At 37.0% G+C, this 19,953-nt stretch overlaps 1 protein-coding gene across 1 annotated transcript in view; it reads left to right on the top strand.

The window, feature by feature from the left end:
- Positions 1-4,835: 4,835 nt before the first annotated feature.
- The window catches only part of LOC111570762 (PDZ domain-containing protein 7-like), a 22,008-nt gene continuing 6,890 nt past the window's right edge, over positions 4,836-19,953 (top strand). Inside the window, exons 1-11 of the mRNA XM_055004835.1 lie at positions 4,836-5,018; positions 6,273-6,374; positions 6,473-6,698; positions 8,733-8,870; positions 10,545-10,719; positions 10,798-10,974; positions 12,697-12,844; positions 15,141-15,201; positions 15,820-15,997; positions 18,728-18,954; positions 19,038-19,190. Of these exons, the coding sequence (XP_054860810.1) occupies positions 6,536-6,698; positions 8,733-8,870; positions 10,545-10,719; positions 10,798-10,974; positions 12,697-12,844; positions 15,141-15,201; positions 15,820-15,997; positions 18,728-18,954; positions 19,038-19,190 (1,420 nt within the window). The 5' untranslated portion in view covers positions 4,836-5,018; positions 6,273-6,374; positions 6,473-6,535. The remainder of the gene's footprint in view (positions 5,019-6,272; positions 6,375-6,472; positions 6,699-8,732; positions 8,871-10,544; positions 10,720-10,797; positions 10,975-12,696; positions 12,845-15,140; positions 15,202-15,819; positions 15,998-18,727; positions 18,955-19,037; positions 19,191-19,953) is intronic.

Raw genomic sequence — 19,953 nt, 5'->3', positions numbered from 1 at the left:
AGAGGCGAACAAAATGAAAACACTGGAGGTCAGAGATAATGAGTTTGCTCAAAGGGAGACGTCTGAATTTGTCGGTTTTCTATTTGTAAGATCATTATCTTACTATACGAGCTGCCTTGAGATGTTGTGAATCGGCGCCGTATAAATAAAACTCAGTTAAATACACAACATGATACCAGAGTTTCATTAACAGATGGAACTTGTCTCTTTGTCACACATTCTTTTCACTCATTTGAGCTTCTAAGCTGAGGTTCAGTCTTTTTGGGTTCACCAGGGTAATAGTAGGGAGGTGAAGGTCAAACAATAGGCCTTTGACTTCAAGTCACGATGCAAAGGTCCCCTTTGATATGCGAGTGCCTTAGGGTCATACAAATAAATTTATGCTAAGACACAAGTGAGATGACACTTTGTATCGGAAATAAACACGTTTTTTTCAAAAATGGCCACCAATGTGCCACAAATACTCTAGAGCCCATATCTTTGCTTCTGTTATAGATATAATGACACATTTGGTGTCAAAATGTACATTTTTGGAGTCGAGAAATCCAATAAAATAGGTTTCAAGTTCAAAAACCAACAGTTTTCCCTTCACCATGACAACTGGGGGTACATGTGCACATTTCAAATAAAAGATTGTGTCATCAGAGTGACTTTACTGATCTTTTCCCTCAAAAAACATATTTAAGCAGTGCAGCTACTTCTTTCCATTACATTTGTCCTCAGTAACATGAGATTTCAACCAGTCAGGAGTAGCATCTGCCCAGATGCCCCAGGGGCTGTAACAGCTGTTGAAGCTGACTTTCTCATTGAATAGAAAAATGTTTTTAATGTTAGATAACTATAACTAGCTAGTAAATAGTTAGCTGCATTATAACTAGCTTGTGAGTAACTAGTTAGCTTCATTATTATCAAAACAAACACAACCTACATTTTGCAAGCTAGTTAGTTAGCTTCATTATTTGATAGATTTTTACTTGTGAATGCCTGTTAATGCTCATCTATCGATGTCATGATGTTAAAGCAACTCCATGTCTCATTTCAGATTAACCATAATGGAATACCGTGACTGGAGTTCATGCTTCCTATGTCAGTCCACATTCCACATTGAAAAACGTGTAGTTTTATAACTGTGTTTTGTATTTGCTGCTGCCTATCTTGGCCAGGACTCCCTTTCAAAAGAGGTTCTTAATCTTAAAACATGATTTTTCCTGGTTAGATAAAGGTTAAATTAAAAAAGAAAGAAAAAACATTAGATCCCTTTTCATCATTCAAACTGAGAAACAATCCTGAAAGATTGCAGTCATGTTCTAAAAAGCTGCAGATAACATCCAGGAGCTGAAGGTGTTTGGGGATCTGCCTGAGTTTATAGTGGACATTAGTGGTGAAAGTCAGGATGTGGTGCAGCTGATGAGTCAAAATCCTGTCATGTGGCACAAAAGCTGCAGAAATGCTCTTGCATCACAGAGGCTACTTCATCCATCCATATCATACATGTTGCCACTGTTCAGAGTCGCCTACCAGCCCCACTATGGCTTAGCATGCAATGAAAGTCCTCAGACAAACAATCAGCTACCTTATTCCAGGGCAGACAGCCATGCTCCAGAGATTTGTCCTGATGATCTATGGTGTCTCTGAGGACAACATCACAACTGTGGATGCTGCACAACTTTCTCTCTTCTTTCACAAAGGATGCCACCAAGCAGTGATGCACTCCATCAGCACTCCTTCCAGTAGCTTATCAGGTGAGGCTAATTTGTACAGGGACATAATATAAATATGGCTGGTATGGGGAAAGGCACTTGTCAAACACCATGCAGCAGTTTAGGCCGTCTCTATGGGATGGCAGCAGGATTCCCCAGACTCTCCACCAACTCCTGTCTACACTACAACTGCCACTGTTTCAAAGGACTTGCCTGAACTTGTCAAGTGTTGGACTGACTGTAAGGCACCTTCCAAAGGCTGCATGCAGAGGCTGCCTTGCATGTCTCTCTGTGGATGTCATGGCTCATGTTCCCACAGTGGTCAGACATCTAAATAGAAAATCATCTTTGTGATGTATTTACACTCAGCTATTAGTCTTCATCACTAGAAAACTGTAGGTTTGGCATTGCATACTTCTAAACTGTAAACATACAGTCACCCTTGTTTTCTTCAATTTCTTGTTCATTTTAATGCCAGGCAGAACTAAAGGTACATTTTTTTTGACAAATATAATGATAACTACAAAAATAGCTGGTAAGAGTTTAATTTAACCCTTTGATGCGCAGCATTGTTCAGGAGATAATCATTTTCCATTGGATTTGGGTCACTTTTGACCCATGTTCTGCATCAAAGGGTTAAGAGCTGATATCAGACATTTTCCATGATTTTCTTGGTTAAAACCAAAATCCCTTCAGTTCTTCCATCAATATCTATGGCATTGTTCTGCCAGAAACAGCTTCTAGGATTCCATGTTTTCTTTTCTGTCTGTTTTAGTCCCATGATCCACACAGGAGTTAGTACTGATTCATAACCATTGTTTCTGATGGCTGCATCCATGCATCTTGGATGTTCTCCACCAGCTTCTGACATTGTTCTGCTGAACCTGTAAACCTCTGACCTGCACCCTCAGTCAGGACCTGGCTGTCACCACGACATTTATCACAGTACTTAGTGCCAGCTGCTACTTCCTGACTCTCCAGGAGAGGTGGACCTTAACTGACTGTATCCGTCTACTGCCCTGCTTTGCTGTGGCTTTTTTAAATGTAATTTTCAGGTGCTAAAAGAGGCAAGAGACTCACCAAGAAGGACAACGATAAAAGCTACAAACAGGAGGCACTGCTGCTGGTTTCTGAAGGATCGATGGAGGAGGAGGAGGAGAAAGTAGAAGTGTTGCCCCTGTCGACCCTGTTGGACAAAGAACTAAAGCTTTTAGGAGTTAGTTGGACATTATGGAATTTTATGGATGATTCAAAATTAAAATAATCATTTAACTATGTATAGTAAAAATATGGAACTGAGCATTTCAAAATTCATAAGGTAACAAAGAAGCAAAGAGTGAGCTGTGCTTAGTTTCCTATTGTCAAACTGTGACAGGAAGTGCTCTTTTCATGTAAATAATGCAAAAAACACAAATATCTCCCTCACACTCACACCAGAAGTGTCACAAGAGTCTCAAATATACATATATGCACATACACAAAAAACAATAACCTCTCAATGTGAAATAATGGATCTGAAATCATACATTCATTAAAAACTATTAAAATAAAAGTAAAATCAAAAGAAGTGACATCTGAATTGGTGAGAAAACCAATCATCTCCATTGCTCTTCCTCTGTGTGATGCACTGGTAACACCATGAATCCATGTCTTTGTGAACACACTATTTGTCCGTCCATGGAGTTCACAGATACGTCCAAAGACATTTCAAAAGCAGCCACAAGATGCGTTTAATACTGAAGTGTAAAATGTCACTTCAGCAGCTCATTTCTGTTGCATAAATTGAGAGCAGTGGCTGTCAAATGCATCTTCTAGGGTATCTGAAACATAAAAATATACATTATACATGTTCCTATGAACGGAAACACACTGTATGAACATTTTACAGGGTTTTAATCCACAGTATCACACCATAAACAACATTATGGGGTGTTGGCTGCTTTTATAACACCAATTAGAATTTTATGCTTTTTCCTGGAGGACACTTTGACACAATGGCTGAGGTGTTAAATTAGCTGTTTAAAAATAAAATAAAAAAACTTTACCTTGTTACATTACATGGTCAGGGTCTTTTTTATTAGTTGGAATGTTTTTGTCATAGTTTACTTTGAAGTGAGGTTCTATACAAATACAGTGACTGGTTTTATTATTAATATTATTATTTACTTTGCTGCTGGTTACTTTTTTGTTATGTATTTTGTTGTTAACTTTATTGTTGCTGACTTTGTTGTTGTTGACTTTATTGTTGCTGACTTTGTTGTTGTTGACTTTATTGTTGCTGACTTTGTTGTTATTTTCTTTGTTCTTCTTCACATTGTTGTTGTTTACTTTGTTGTTCATGTTGTTTCCTTGCTGTTGTTTACTATGTTATTTACTTTGATGTTGCAGTTGTTTATGTTGTGGTTTACAATACTAAAATTTACTTTGTTATTGTTGTTCGCTTTGTTGATGTTGTGTACTTTGTTGTTGATGGTTTTATTTTTATTTACTTTGTTGTTGACTTTATTGTTGTTTACTTTGTTGTTGTTTGCTTTGTTCTTCTTAAATGTGTTGTTGTTTACTTTGTTGTTTATGTTGTTTATTTGTTGTTGTTAAGTATGTTTTTTACTTTGTTGATGTTGTATACTTTGTTTACTTTGTTGTTGCTGTTGTTTACTTTATCGCTGTTTATTTTGTTGCTGTTTATGTTTTTTACTTTATTATTGTGTACTTTGTTGTTTACTTTACTGTTGTTTCTTTTGTTGTTGTTGTTTACTTTGATGTATTTTCTTCGTAGTTGTGCTCTTTGTTGTTACTGTTTCCTTTTTTGATGTTGTTTCTTCGTGATAGTTTGTGGACTCAGACCTGCCGCTGTAAACCAACTCAAACCTCGATGTTTCAGTTAAAAATCACAGTAAATGTGATAAATGTTTCACATTAAATGTATTTGTGTAACTATTGCAGTGATTCTGTCCTGAATTAAATACTTACTGCATTATTTGCACCTGCAGCTGACAGGAGAGACTTTTTTTAGGTTCTTGTTGTCTGTCAGCAGATTGGCACATCGATTGTTCAATCAAACACAGTCTCTTCGCTGCATTACAGCCAATCAGAATGACCAAGGGGGCGGGGCTTAGCTGATGACAGAAATGTCCAGCCAGGTGCGTTGAGACTCTTCTCAGGTGTGTTCCCGGTTAGTTCGGTTCATTTACACAATGTGGCCTCAGTCTAAAGACTAAACTGGAGTTTTCCTGTCGTCGTCGGTTTGGGTTTTATTGGAGGAGAAAACTTTAGAGGAGCTGATCTGCTGTTTGCGCCGTTCAGGACGTGAGATGTTTGGTAAGTCTTGGTTTGCGTCTTTTTTTTTTATCAGCTTCGACAAGATACGGCTCAGAAAGTCAACATTTATTCATCAATTGTGAGATATTTTAGCGGAATTAAAGCCCAAGTCGTGTCATGAGCTAAAACAAGTGAGTTAAATCTATTCTGGGGTCGATATTTCCGTGCTTAAGTTCGCTATATTTGGTCTTTTGACGCAACCTTTGAGGCTAATTAGCGGCGCTGTCCGGAGTGCTGAAGCTCTGGGGAAACCCCGAGCTGACGACACTCAGCACGGGTTAAGTTTAGTGACGTGTAACCATGGCAACGGAGCCACGTGACATCCTGGCTGTAAGTGGGTCACTCAAATAAACCAATTAAACAGTTTCTGACCTCAGAGCAGCAACAGAAACGGAGATGGGAGCTGATTTCTGGACAGTTTTTATTCAATAAACGCAAATAAATTTTCAATGCAGACAAAACCAAATGCATTAATTTAACCAGAGACAAAAACATTTGCTTATGATAATATTAAAACTTACTTTTAAATGTCATGTGTCAACACTCATGACTAAATTATGTTTAAAAAAAGGCCTCTTTTTAACCCTCCTGTTGTTCTCATTTACAGTGCCAAAAAATATTGTTTCCTTGTCTGAAAAAAAATCCCAAAATTCAGCGAAAAAATTCCCCAAATTTCTGAAAATCTGCAAAACCTTCAGGAAGAAAATTCCAATAATTCCTTAAAAGTTTCCCTTAAAAGTTTTATTTTAAAAAACTCCCCCAAATTTGGCAAGAAAATTCTTGTAAATATTTTGAAAAAATGAGTAAAAATCTTCCAAAGAAATCCTAAAAATATCTGAAATGATTCCATATATATCAGCAAAACTTCTAATATTTTCTTTGAAAAAAAAAAAGATTTCTTTAAGAATATTCACTAAAAAAATCAACCAAAATCCAGTGAAATTAGCTGGATTTTGGCAGATTTTTTTCTGAATGTTCTTAAAGAAAATTTTTTTTTTACATTTCTTTTTTTTTTCCACCAAAAAATGTTAAAAAATTTCCCTAAAATGTTGAAAGTGTGGAAATTTCCACTGTGAAAATATGTTTTTTCCCCACATTTTCAAACTTTAAAATGGGTCAACTTTGACCCGCAGGACGACACGAGGGTTAAATAAATGTTGAACGAATGAATCATTTTCAGGGAATTTTGCAGGTTTTTGTGCACCAGTGCATCGCTGCATTTCCGTTTTGTTAATTCACCCGTTTACTTTTCAGACTCGGACAGGTGAGAGAGATGCAACATGGGCAGGAATGGAGCGAACTGTGACTCCAGGAAGCCGAAGAGTCGATCATCATGTCACCAAACCGCCTGCATCAGTGAGTCGGCTGCTACAAACGCCACCCGATCGCCTCTCATGCGTTGTTTTAGAATGCAGCTGTTCATTATTCTGCCTTCTTGCTGCCATATGCTGCAGACTCCTGGGCCTGGAGCTGAGCCCCCGCTGGAGAGCCAGTGAAAGTGGAGCCCTCCGGCCTCCATGGCTCACTCGTCAGACCCGTCCCGCAGGGAGAAGAACCCCGGGACCCAGGGGTCACACACGGCTACTCGCAACCTCCTACGGAAGAAGGAGCAGCGGCGGCGTGGAATCCGATCCTCCTCACCCATGGGTCGGGTCATCCTCATCAACTCTCCCGTGGACGGTAAGGAGCAGCTGGTGGGATGCAAATTAATCTGCAATCCACAAACACTGAAGAACACACACAAATAAGTTTAACCCTCCTGTTGTCCTCACTTACAGCCACCAAAAAATATTGTTTTCTTGTCTGGAAAAAATCCAAAAATTCAGCAAAAAAATTCCACAAATTTCTGAAAAATTGCAAAAGCTTTAGGAAGAAAATTTCAATAAGTCCTTAAAAGTTTCCCTTAAAAGTTTGATTTGGCAAGAAAATCCCCCAAATTTGGCAAGAAAATTCTTGTAAATATTTTGAAAAAACAAGTAAAAATCTTCCAAAAAAAATCCTAAAAATATCTAAAGTGATTCCATATATCAGTAAAACTTCTAATATTTCTTTAAGAACATTCACAAAAAAATCAACCAAAATTCAGCGAAATTCGCTGGATTTTGGTTGATTTTTTTTGTGAATGTTCTTAAGAAACATTTTTAGGATTTATTTTTTTCCACCAAAAAATGTTCAAAAATGTCCCAAAAATGTTGAAAATGTGGACATCAGAAGTTTCACTGTGAAAATATTTCATTTTCCACATTTTCAAACTTTAAAACGGGTCAATTTGAGCCGCAGGACAACATGAGGGTTAATATATTGGTTGTAAATTAGTCTTATAATAAAGCCTGCAATGATCAAGAAAGCAATTGAACACCTGAGACAATCACAGCATCAAGAATTAATGAAGAAAGTATTTAAAATGAATGCAAAAGCAGATTCAATTCAAAGGTTATTCAGTCAATTAAATACGTTTAGATCGAGTTACAAAATATGGCGATGAACTCAGTAACTGTAAAGTTGTAATTACAGCAGCAGCAGGCAGAATGTTTACCGTATACACATATTTAAAGGTACACAAAATTAAAAGTGAGACATCATTTTAAAGTACAGAAATATAAAAAAACTAATAAATCAATGTTAATCCAGAGGCATTAATCAGTTTGTGGTTTCCTCTGTAAGCCTCTTTGTATTAAAGGTTATCTCTAAGAATTAAAAGAGCCTCAAGCCTCCTGGAAGAACCTTAAACTTGTTAATTCAGAGATAATTATTAATCTAATATTTCATAATGAGATCGTAGAGGACACCTATTAAAACATTTGTTCTGTAGAGTTAGACTTAACACTTTATAGCTGCATTTACACTTTGGTTTTTTTTTTGCTTTTTTAAATTGTAATTACTATAATTTTAACATGTATATAATACATTTTGTTTGGTTTATTTTATGAAAAATGAGTTATAAGTTGGACGGTATTATAATGCTATATGTTAGTCCAATTTATAAACTAGTAAACGTTACTTTTTTAAGTGTATCACAGGTCAGGATAATTCTTTTTTTAATTAGCATTTCAAAAAATGCTGAGGAAATGATTTTAAACTCTTATGGACAGTATTAGTAGATATTATTGCAAGTTATAGTGCCTTATATTGTATATTTGGGTAAATGGAGATATTGTCTGGCTTTCTGTTTACACTAAATGTAAAAATGTATGTTTATGTTTGCAGGTAGGAAACTAACTTCTGACATACAGTCATGGAAAACATTATTACACCCAAACTTATCATCAGAAACAATGGTTTTACAATTCAGTACCACCTTCTGTGTGGATCATGGGACTAAAACAGACAGAAAAGAAAACATGGAATCCTAAAAGCTGTTTTTGGCAGAACAATGCCACAACTATTAATGCAAGAACTGAAATGATTTTGGTTATTATCAAGAATGATCAGCTCTGAAATTAAACTCTTATGAGCTATTTTTGTTGTTTTCATATTTGTCCAAACAAATGTTCCTTTAGTTGCACCAGGCATTAAAATGAACAAGAAACTGAAGAAAACAAGGGTGGTCTAATTATTTTCTCCGTGACTCTATAATAATAGTAATAATAAAATGTTCTAAATGGAACCCCAAACCTCTCTGAAGATGTTTCAGAGGGTTACTGTGAATAATCTCTGCAGCTGAGCTTCCTCTAGCAGCATTTTTTTTCTTGTCGACACACAATCTGTTTCCAGGTGGCGACGACAGTGAGGACCTTCATACAATCACTGTGGATAAAAGCGTTGATGGTAAACTGGGGTTCAGCGTCCGTGGAGGTTCAGAACACGGACTCAGCATCTTTGTCAGCAAGGTGGAGGACAACAGCACAGCAGGTGAGTGGAAGTTAGACGGTGTTTGTTCAGGATGTGTGCGTTTGTGTGGATGTTGTCATTGTGACTCCGCCAAGGAACGCAGTGGAGTTATGTGAAGATCAGCATGTGTTTGTCCTTCTGTCTGTCTGTCTGTCAGTAACATTACTCAAAAACAGACCAACAGATCTGGATGAAATTTCCAGGGAAGGTCAGAAATGACACAAGGACCAAGTGATTAGATTTTGGCAGTGATGCAGCTTATAGTCTGGATCCACGGATTTGTTAAAGATTTCTATATCATGCCAGATAGCGGCACGGCGTCACTGTAACCATGACAACAAGTGATCACTACATCAGCTGCCTGCTGATGATCACATCATTGTGATCCTACTACAAATCCACCACTGAGGACTTATCAGGACTTATCCATCAGAAATGATCCAAGGAACAACTGATTAAATTGTGGGGGAGTTTCTGAGTCCCATCAATTCCCGCCGCCCGCTACATATTTAGGTCACGTGATTCGGTTTCTGTACATAACGTACACATGCAGAACACACGCCTGTGCTCAGTGCAAGATCATTTCATTGTGGATAAATCTATATTAATCCTCATGTTGTCCTGCAGGTCAAATTGACCCGTTTTAAAGTTTGAAAATGTGGAGAAAACAATATGTTTTCACCTCAAGCAAGCATAAGTTATGGCAACTGGACTAACCTCGTGTGAGTCGAAAACGTTTCACCTCTCATCCAAGAGGCTTCTTCAGTTCTGAAAGCCTGGTGGGGAGTACCAGCCATTCATGTCAAACTAGAACGGCCATCTTTGAACAGAGGAGGGGGCCTCAGACACCACTTGTCTCCCACTTACAACGCCGTTCTTAGAGCCCTCCCAAGGAGGTGCAGCCATCTGTCCCATTTGCAGTCAGGTGACCCCCAACCACCCTCCTAGAGGGCTGGGAGGGGTAACGACCGCCCATCAAAGGCTAACGACTCACATTAACACCTAACGAGTCTATTGGTTTCGGGTCTTTGTCCACTTGTTTTTGCCACCACCCTCCTGGTGGATAAATATCTGGTACTCCCCACCAGGCTTTCAGAACTGAAGAAGCCTCTTGGATGAGAGGTGAAACGTTTTCGACTCACACGAGGTTAGTCCAGTTGCCATAACTTATGCTTGCTTGAGACTTATCATGACCTGGATGACTGAGAACATCCACAGAAATATGTTTTCACAGTGAAACTTCTACATTTTCAACATCTTTTGGTGAAAAAAAAAAAAGAAATGCTAAAAAAAATGTTTTTATTTTTAGGAATTTTTTTTGGAAGATTTTTTTCATTTTTTGAAAATATTTACATTTTTTTTCAAATTTTTATTTCTTGCCAAATTTGGGGATATTTTAAAAAAAATCAGAACTTTCAAGGAAACTTTCAAGGAATTTTCTTCCTGAAGATTTTGCAATTTTTTATAAATTTGGGGAATTTTTTGCTGAGTTTTTGGATTTTTTTCAGAAAGGGGAACAGCTTTTTTTGGTGCCCGTAAATGAAGACAACAGGAGGGTTAAATGGACACATTCTATACTGTGATTTCTGCCACAAATTTTTTTCAACATTTCATCGGTTGGAAACGATCCAGCGACTGAGCAGCCTTGGAGGAGTCCTGCTCTCTGAGCGCTTTTCTTACTGTGTTTGTGTCCAGAGGAAGCCGGGCTGCTTGTAGGAGATAAACTGGTGGAGGTGAACGGCATCAGCCTGGAGAGCATCACCATGAGCAGCGCTGTGAAGGTGCTGACAGGAAACAACCGGCTGAGGATGGTGGTGAGACGAGTCGGTAAAGTCCCCGGCATCCGCTACTCCAAGGAGAAGACCACCTGGTGAAGATCCTGCCGATGTTTATTTGTTTTCTACCGTTAATGAAAGGTTTAAGGTGCTGAATGTTGTTTGTTTTCCAGGGTGGACCTGATCCACAGGCGGATGGTGGTGGAGGAAAGCGGTCGGACGCCTTCAGAGGCCAGCTCAGGCAGCGCCCTCCAAAGGATCGTCCACCTTTACACCACCTCAGACGACTACTGCCTCGGGTTCAACATCCGCGGAGGGAAAGAGTTCGGTCTGGGAATCTACGTCTCCAGGTAGGTACATCTGCCACAGAGACAAACAGGCATGTTGGCAAAGATTATACAGAGTTACAGGAAGGAAATAAATGTAGAAACCTGTTCAGTTTTAAGTTTATGATACCCTCAAAACTCTATCATGTGCTGTTTTTCTCTACTTTAACCCTCATGTCGTCCTGCAGGCCAAAATTGACCTGTTTTAAAGTTAGAAAAAACAGTGAAACTTCTGATGTCCACATTTTCAACCTTTTTGGGAAATCTTTGAATGTTTTTTGGTGGAAAAAAAGAAATGTTAAAAATATTTCTTAAGAACATTCACAAAAAAAATCAACCAAAATCCAACAAATTTCGTTGGATTTTGGTTGATTTTTTTTTTGTGAATGTTCTTAAAGAAAATATTAGAAGTTTTACTGATATACATGGAATCTCTTTAGATATTTTTAGGATTTTTTGGAAGATTTTTACTCATTTTTTGAAAATGTTTACAAGAGTTTTCTTGGCAAACTTGGGGGATTTTTAAAAAAATTAATTTTCATGGGAAACTTTTAAGGAATTATTGGAATTTTCTTCCTGAAGGTTTTGCAAATTTGAAATTTTAAAATATGGAAGGGTTACAGTCTTAAAATTTAACCAGTATTTGGTCGTTATAAAAATCCCAATTCTGAGTTGTGCATTTACAATCTGACACTTCATTTAATAAAAAAATAAATAAAATCAATGTCGGTGCAAATTATCGTTCCAATAAAAATATTTTACTGATTATGTTGAAAATATTGTTTATTTTATTAAAAAAAAAAAAAAAAACAGCAGTGGCGTAATATATAATTTTTTTTTTAAATTAAAAATATCATTTAAGGGATTAAAATCCTGAAAGAATTTTTGGTAATTATGGTCATGCTTAATATAGATTTGATTTTATTTTTGTTAATTGTCATTGAATGTTGAATGAAATATTTAAAAATGACATTTTCCTGGCATTTTATTCATTAGGACATTTTTGTCTTTAAGATCTTGAGTGTTTTTTTTTATAAGTACATTTTTTTTTACAATGTGATGCTTTATAAAAAAATAAAAATACATAAGAATCAGTGTTGGTACTCGTCATTAACACATCCCAGGCTATTATAGTAATATTAATAGTAATAATAATAGTAACAATAATAATAATAATAATAATAATAATAATAATAATCCAAATAGTAATAATAATCATAATAATAATAGGAAAAATGCATTTTGCATTTATTAGTATACAACATTTTTCTGACTTGAGAAAAAAAAATTAGGACGTTGTCCTTCTGAAGTCTGAGTTATTTTTAAAGGATTAAAATCCTGAAAATTAATTTTTATGTTGTAGGTTTGATCAGGCCTGATGTAGAATAAAATAAGCCACTTTATGAAAATGAAAAATGGTATTGATTTGTGATATTTTTAAGGCATTTCTGTCTTTAAGGTCTTTTGTGTAACTTTCAAGCAAAAATTAACATCTAATGTTAAAAGTTTCTCCATCTGTGGACAAATAAAAGGTGTATGTTATATTATTGGCTTGAAGCGACACAAAACTAGAGTATAAATTAGTTTCTGCATGGAGTAAAAATGTAAAATAATGCATTATCTTTAGGAGGAAATGCCCCTAACTCTGTATATGACAGAGATTTAGCCAGACTGGGACCAGTAAGAACCTGAGCAACAGAAACAGTCGATGGTTTGAGCTCTGAATCTGCCTTCTGGTTGCCTCAGACTGGATCCAGGTGGTCTGGCTGAACAGAATGGGATAAAGATGGGGGACCAGATCCTGGCTGCTAACGGAGTGAGCTTCGAGGACATCAGCCACAGCAGCGCAGTGGAGGTTCTGAAGAGTCACACTCACATCATGTTGACCATCAAGGTGCAACTGACCATTATTTATGTTGACTATTTTCTAGTTGCTGGGTCTATAAAGTGTGAGAAAATGGTAAAATAATGTCCATCAGTGTTTCCCAAAAGGCCTTAAATGTCTTGTTTGGTCCACAACCCAAAGATATCCAGTTTACTGTCACAGAGGAGGAAAGAAAACACAAAATATTAACATTTAAGGAGCTGCAAACACAGATTTTTTTAACTCAAAAAGGCTTGCTGATGAATTTAATACTCGATAGCTTAACAACTAATCAGTTTTTTTTATTCATTGCAGCTCTGGTGTCGAATGCATTAACTATTAAATGCATTACAGCCCTGACATCCTGCACACAAAACCCTATATTCAACAAATTTACTCCCATTTTTGTTACTGCTGCTACTCAGCCCACCGCTGATTCTAAACTATAGCATGACACTGATGCATTTTGAACGTTTTTAGCACCACACTGAAGACAATCTCATTGTTTTTGAGTGTTTTTCATGTTTTCAGGTGAACCAGGGCGATGTAGAATTAAATTTAAGGAGAATTTTAAGTATTTTGTTCACAAAAGTTTTGTTCTTTATTTTAAGATGTTGCAAATGGAGCAGAATTAAATGTTGGGATAAGTTTAGGAAGTCAGTTCTGAGATGTTTTGTGTTCAGTTTGTTTCTCTCAATGCCAGAATAGAAAACTTCGACACTGTAGGAGGCATAACAACTAATTATCTTCCATATATATATATATACGGAGGTGACGGCAGAAATCCTTTCTAGTCTGACAAGAGATGCCCAAAGTGTTCAAAAAGGTTGTAAAAATTTTAAATATCAGCCAGAAAAATGCTTTGAAGGCCTTCTCATGCTGTGGCTACATTTCTAACATTTTAAAAAGGCTTAACCATTGAAGATAATTAATAAAATATAATAAAATGAAAGTTAGGGAGAAGTTTAGGAAGCTCTCAGGAATGTAGTTTTTATTTAACCCTCATGTCGTCCTGCGGGTCAAAATTAACCCGGTTTAAAGTCTGAAAATGTGGAAAAAATATATTTTCACAGTGAAAATTCCGATGTCCACATTTTCAGGAAATTTTTGAATATTTTTTGGTGGAAAAAAGAAATGCTAAAAAAATGTTTCTTAAGAACATTCACAAAAAAATCTTTATGTGAATGTTCTTAAATAAAATATTAGAAGTTTTATTGATTTATATGGAATCACTAGATATTTTTAGGATTTTTTTGGAAGATTTAAATCATTTTTGAAAATATTTACAAGAGTTTTCTTGCCAAATTTGGGGAATTTTTTTTTAAAAGAAAACTTAAGGGAAACAGAAATCTGGGAATTTTTTTTTGCAGAATTTTTTGATTTTTTTTTCAGACAAGGAAACAATATTTTTTGGTGCCCGTAAATGAAGACAACAGGAGGGTTAAAACCAGCACATTTCAACGCACAGGACCACAGATTCTACACAAACTGCTTCTTACAGGTTTTAAAACATCTAAAATAATCCAAAGTCTAATATAGAAGGTTTTCTAGAAAGTAAAAGGAATCTGATATGACATAAAAATACCCCAGACACTGGTTTTCTGCTGGTGCGGTGTTAAATATTAACGGTGAAGGTGTTTGTTTCGTACAGTTTGTTAACAAGGCCTCCGTCTAATCACACTCTGAGTGGATTCAGCTGAATGTGGGGACGGTTGGTGCTGGATTCGGTGTGAACGTCGAGCCCAAGAGGCCGTATCTCGTTCCATCGTGACTCTTTGTTATTAGAAAACACGTCTGCTCTTTCATTGCCGCCTCGGTTAGACGACCTGACGTCCGTTAACTCTCTGACCTGTTGAATACCTTTCATCTGGGATTCTCACACACACGACAAACCCGACGCAAACTACACGAGTCGCTACACGTTGGTTGGTGTGGCGGGGCCGACAGCTGGCATGCACTCGGAATATTCCTCGCTCACTTTACTGGTCGGAGGTTGGGTTTCACGCTGTGAAAAATAGCCAGGCCATGTGCATTATTCATTCACCAGGCGGCCGGGATCAGGTGCTGATCAAACCATAGAGGCTGCCGGCGTTTGGTGCAACTTTTATTTTGGGATCTTTCACAACGTGGAAAGTTAGAAAGCAGCCCGGCCAGCAAAGCTTACTAGAAAGCTGAGAAGGGGAATGTGTTTATCTGTGGAGCAGGATGAGGAAGTGATGCATGTTTCTGCTTCTAGAGTTACTCTTTATCAAATATAGCGATCCCTATAAAAGTTTCAGCATCTCTACTGTATCTCATTTGCATATCTGTGGCCATATCTTCACAGGAAGCAGGACGATACCCCGCTTATAAGGAGATGGTGGCAGAATACAGGTGGCTCAATAAACGTACGTATGTTTTGAAAAGCTGCAGTTCTACGTTCTGTGTAGAGAGAATAGAGGAAACACTGCAAAAACTCTAAATCTTACCAAGTCTATTTGTCTTATTTTTAGTCAAAATGTCTCATCCCACTAGATTTAAGATGAATTCACTTAACAAGAGACATTTCAGCAGATGGAGGGACTTGTTTTAAGACAATGCATCTTAAATATCTTGTTAAGTCAAACAATCTTGAAATTATCTTGTTTTGAGTTGAATTTTACAAGAAAACTCAAAATAAGTTTAATACATCTCAAATGAGGAGGTTACATGAAAGCAAAAATCTATTTTTGAGTGAAAAACTACTATTTTTTAGCATGTCTGGCTTATTTTAAGACACCTAAGCTTGACAATCCTGGTAAAATAGAGCTTAAAATAAGTTTTCCAGCTAATTTTGAGATCTCAATATTCTAAATATCACATCTTATTTCAATAAACCTGACCAAGTCATTTTTCACTTGTTCTATTGGCAGATTTTTTCACTTATTTCAAGGTAAAAGTTCCTTGAAATAATTTTTTTTTTTGTCCTGTTTTGAGAGGGGCAACATGTTTGGAGAAGAGTTGAGAGATTTTGTTTTCTTCCTCAGTGGCCAATGGTACCCAGAAATCTTCCTCCCAGGGTTCAGACTCCAACTCGTCAGCCTCCTCGCTGTCCTCTGGGACTCCGGTCAGCTCTCTGAGCGGCTTATCGCAGGTCATGTTCCCTCCCAGCCTCCCGTTTGGTTCAGACATGGTGGACGTCTGCATCTCCACCGAGGACCAGAGGTCAGACTCAGCTCATTTGTCTCAAGTTTTCCACGTTTGGGTCAGACATTCACCACTTTACATTAACCCTCCTGTTGTCCTCATTTACAGGCACCAAAAAATATTGTTTCCTTGTCTGAAAAAATCCAAAAATTCAGCAAAGAAATTCCACAAATTTCTAAAAATTTGCAAAAACCTTCAGGAAGAAAATTCTAATAATTAAAAGTTTCCCTTAAAAGTTTAATTTTTTTTTTAAAAAAACAACCCAAATTTGGCAAGAAAATTCTTGTAAATACTTTTCAAAAAATGAGTAAAAATCTTCCAAAAAATCCTAAAAATATCTAAAGTGATTCCACGTATATCAGTAAAACTTCTAATATCAAATAAATTTTGGTTGATGGCTGAATTGATGAATAGACCTATATATGAGCTTTAACCCTATTTTACCATTTATATCATATTTGATACATGAGTTTCCGAGACTACTATCTCATCAACATGGTAAATAGTTAGACAAGACAAAACTAATTTCTGTTCATAAACTCAACTTTGCTGTGAGCAAAAAGTTGCCAAAACTGCCCAATTTATCAAGTATGATACAAAAATACATCATAAAGACAATTATATTGCAATTTAATGTTTATTTTTGGTTAATTTTGTTGAAGAGCTTAATAAACATTTCAGTTCCCAAAAAAAAAATAGAATTTTCTGTCTATTTTTCGATAGGTAAAACAACTAAAATGTTTGTTTCACTTCTATTTACCTGCAGTTTTAGTCTTCTACTACATTCACAGATTACTGCAAACTCAAAGTGCAGTTGTATCGATTATATTCAACATTTTAACGCCTCTTGTAAACTCAAGCACTTCCATTGTCTTGATAAGCGGTCTATTATGGGATGGTTACACCGTTAGCCGGCACCAGGACTGTTGTAGCTAACGTTAGCTCTGGTGCTAACAGCAACATGTTCTGCATTGAGGTGATGCCGTCGGCTTTTATCCAAGCTTCCATCGGGAAGTTTTTTAAAAGGAAACTTTCTGCTCAACAAGCTCAATGCGTCTCGTCTTCCTTCACTGTTCACCAACCGTCCTCGTGCGCTGACGTCACTCCTGGCATCTTCTTCACAGCCGGAAAACACACTTTAGGTTCATTAGCGCCACCTACTGGCTGGAGCGTTCATCAATGTTCCCAGTGTGCCAGAAATTAGGGAACTGAGAAAGGTGCGATTAAATGTGTTATTTTTTTAATGCATTATTTTATCTGTAATTAATTAATGGAAATTAGCGTGTTCAAGTCCCAGCCCTACTAATAACATTTCTATATCGCTTTCAACAGTCTGAACTGCACTCGGTCACATTAATGGACAGACACACAATGTACTGGGTGTGTAAAGACATTTTAGATAAGACTTTTTCTGACATTTCACCTCCAATATCTGTCCAAAAACATCACAGAGCGAAAGAAACATTGCTTTCAAAATCTTAAAACATGTTTCTCATTTACTTTGCTCTACAATTTCACATCTATTACAAACTAAAATGCTCATAGAAATGAAACTTTACTGTGATTAAGACTGAGACTAACAGCTCAGATTCATGAAAGTAGCTGAAGTTTAATTTGTTGCTTCCCGTTGTTTGTAGTTTATCAAATACCTGCAGCAGGAAAGAAAGAAAGCTGTGCCAATATATGTAATTAAATCATTTGTTTCACAGCTTTCATGCTAAGGTTCAGTGCTAATCTTCATTACAGCTGTTGGGATATTTTTATTTCACTAATAGTTTACATGTGCAATTATTAATAAATTCATTTATAAACTAGGTTATTAGTTGTTTGGGCAGTCTGATAAGCTTGCTATTCGTTTAAATTTAGTCTTTGTTCATTGATGGATTATAAAGTGATTCACTGTCCAGTCACTCAATGTCATGGTTTTGTTTGAATGAAGCCACGAGGGACATTAATGAAAAAGTCTGAATAACAGCATCTTACTGGATCAGAGAAGTTCAGAACTTCCAGCGAATACTAGAAGAAACAACACAATAACTTACAGAACATAAGGCTGCACAGTTAATAACATATTAGTTATGATCATGACTTCCCACAAATAAATGAACACAATCAACTGCAATATTTACATTTAAAATATGTTGCTCATAGAAAACTCTACTGACTGAACAGCCTATATAGATGAAATTTCTTTGTTTCTGCATTTATAAATCTGACTGCAAAACGTTGTATTTCACTTTGTTTGAAGTAGTTTTTGTTCACACATCTGTCTGATCTGCTGTGCTGCAGGAACAGACTGGAGACTAGAGGCTTCTCTGTGGACATCCACCCAGATAGCATCTATAGCCTGCATGACGCGTTTAGGGAACTTCACTTAATTGTGATGTCTATAAATAAACCAGTGAAGTGTTTTGAATTTAATTTTTATTTTAATTTTGCCTCTAGAAGATGCACTGAATTCAGGTGAAGCAGAACCTTATTTAAAGTCTTACTTTGAAGCAAATATTTGTACGTTAGCTGGAATGTAGCATAATGTGGCAGGAAAAGCTAAGCATTGTTTATTCAAAAGTGAAAGTGCGGCAAAAATCTGTTAAATCAGTAAAGTAGGAGTCAGATATAATAATCATTCTGCCCCAGTAGAACATTTTTCTTGCACAATGTTGTTTTCATTCCACCACAGACACACAAATATTCCAGATTAAAGTTACGGTCTGGACTAGAGGTGATTGTGGTAGTTTTTATGTTCAGATCTGAGTCGGAGCGAACTGAAACCTCCATTCAGACGGACCTTCCCTCTCAGAGGACGGCTGCAGACACGACTCGCAGCCTCGGACCGACAACTCTGCTCAAAGATACGGTGATTCGTGGAGAAGAGGGCGGCGGGAGGAAAGAGTCGACTAAAACAGCGGTGCTTCTGGCTCTCAGCAGGCCGAGCCGACCCATCAGCAGGTCGCAGAGCCAAGTCACTGTAGCAGGTAAAACATGAAGATACAGGAAAGTTCATGAGAAGGTGGGATGATGGAACATATAACTGACCAGCTGATGCTTCACATCATAGAGATCAAGCAGAAGAAAGAGAAGAAGCAGAAAGGGAAGGATCCGGAGGAGAAGAGCACCCTTCAGCGATCAAAAACCTTCGTTAACTTATTGTTCAAAGGAGGACGTAAGAGAGACACTTCCAGAGGACGATCCAAGTCTCCGTCTGGCAAAGGTAGCTTCATTTTTCATCTTAAAGTGCACTAATATTGTTTATATCATGTTTTACTTAACAGAAGACTAGATGACTTAGTGTGTGGCCTGTAAAGATGTTGAAGAACCGATATTTTATGACATTTTGGACGACATATTAAAATACAGCGTTTTCACCCCGTTTTGGACGACATACTAATCTATGACGTTTTTCAACATTTTGGACGAAAAATGTCGAAAATGAAAATAATAAGTTGAAAAATGTCATTTTTCAACATGTTGTGAAAACATGCCATATGATGACATAATCAAAGTCAAAGTCAAAGTCAGCTTTATTGTCAATTCTTCAATATGTACATGACATACCAAGAATCGAAATTTTGTTACTCTCTCTTCGTGCAACAGTAGACATTAAATAAAGGCTTAGAAAATAAGATATTAAAGGGCAAAAAAGAACACAGGAAGCTAAAGTAGAGCCGAGCAACAACTAAGAAAAGTAGAACTGAGTGAAATGTAAACATGACCATGAGATAAAGTGACGGATTTAGTGCAGAATACTCAGAACAGTGCAAATAAGTAACAGTCCAAGAAGTGCAAATATGCTTGATGGTTGAATGTGCTATTACAGTGCAGATCAGAGGTTATTGACCAGAGTTTGTGTATGTGGGGGAAGGGGGTGGTAGAGAGGGCAGAGAGGGGAGAGAGTTCAGCTTCCTGACAGCCTGGTGGATGAAGCTGTTGCTCAGTCGGCTGGTCCTGGTCCTCAGACTCTTCAGTCTCCTCCC

The sequence above is a fragment of the Amphiprion ocellaris genome, chromosome 18 (genome assembly GCF_022539595.1).
Source record: "Amphiprion ocellaris isolate individual 3 ecotype Okinawa chromosome 18, ASM2253959v1, whole genome shotgun sequence".
NCBI classification, from domain to species: Eukaryota; Metazoa; Chordata; class Actinopteri; family Pomacentridae; genus Amphiprion; species Amphiprion ocellaris.
Note: the sequence above shows the minus strand (reverse complement) of the source record. Positions and strands in the feature narration are given on the sequence as shown.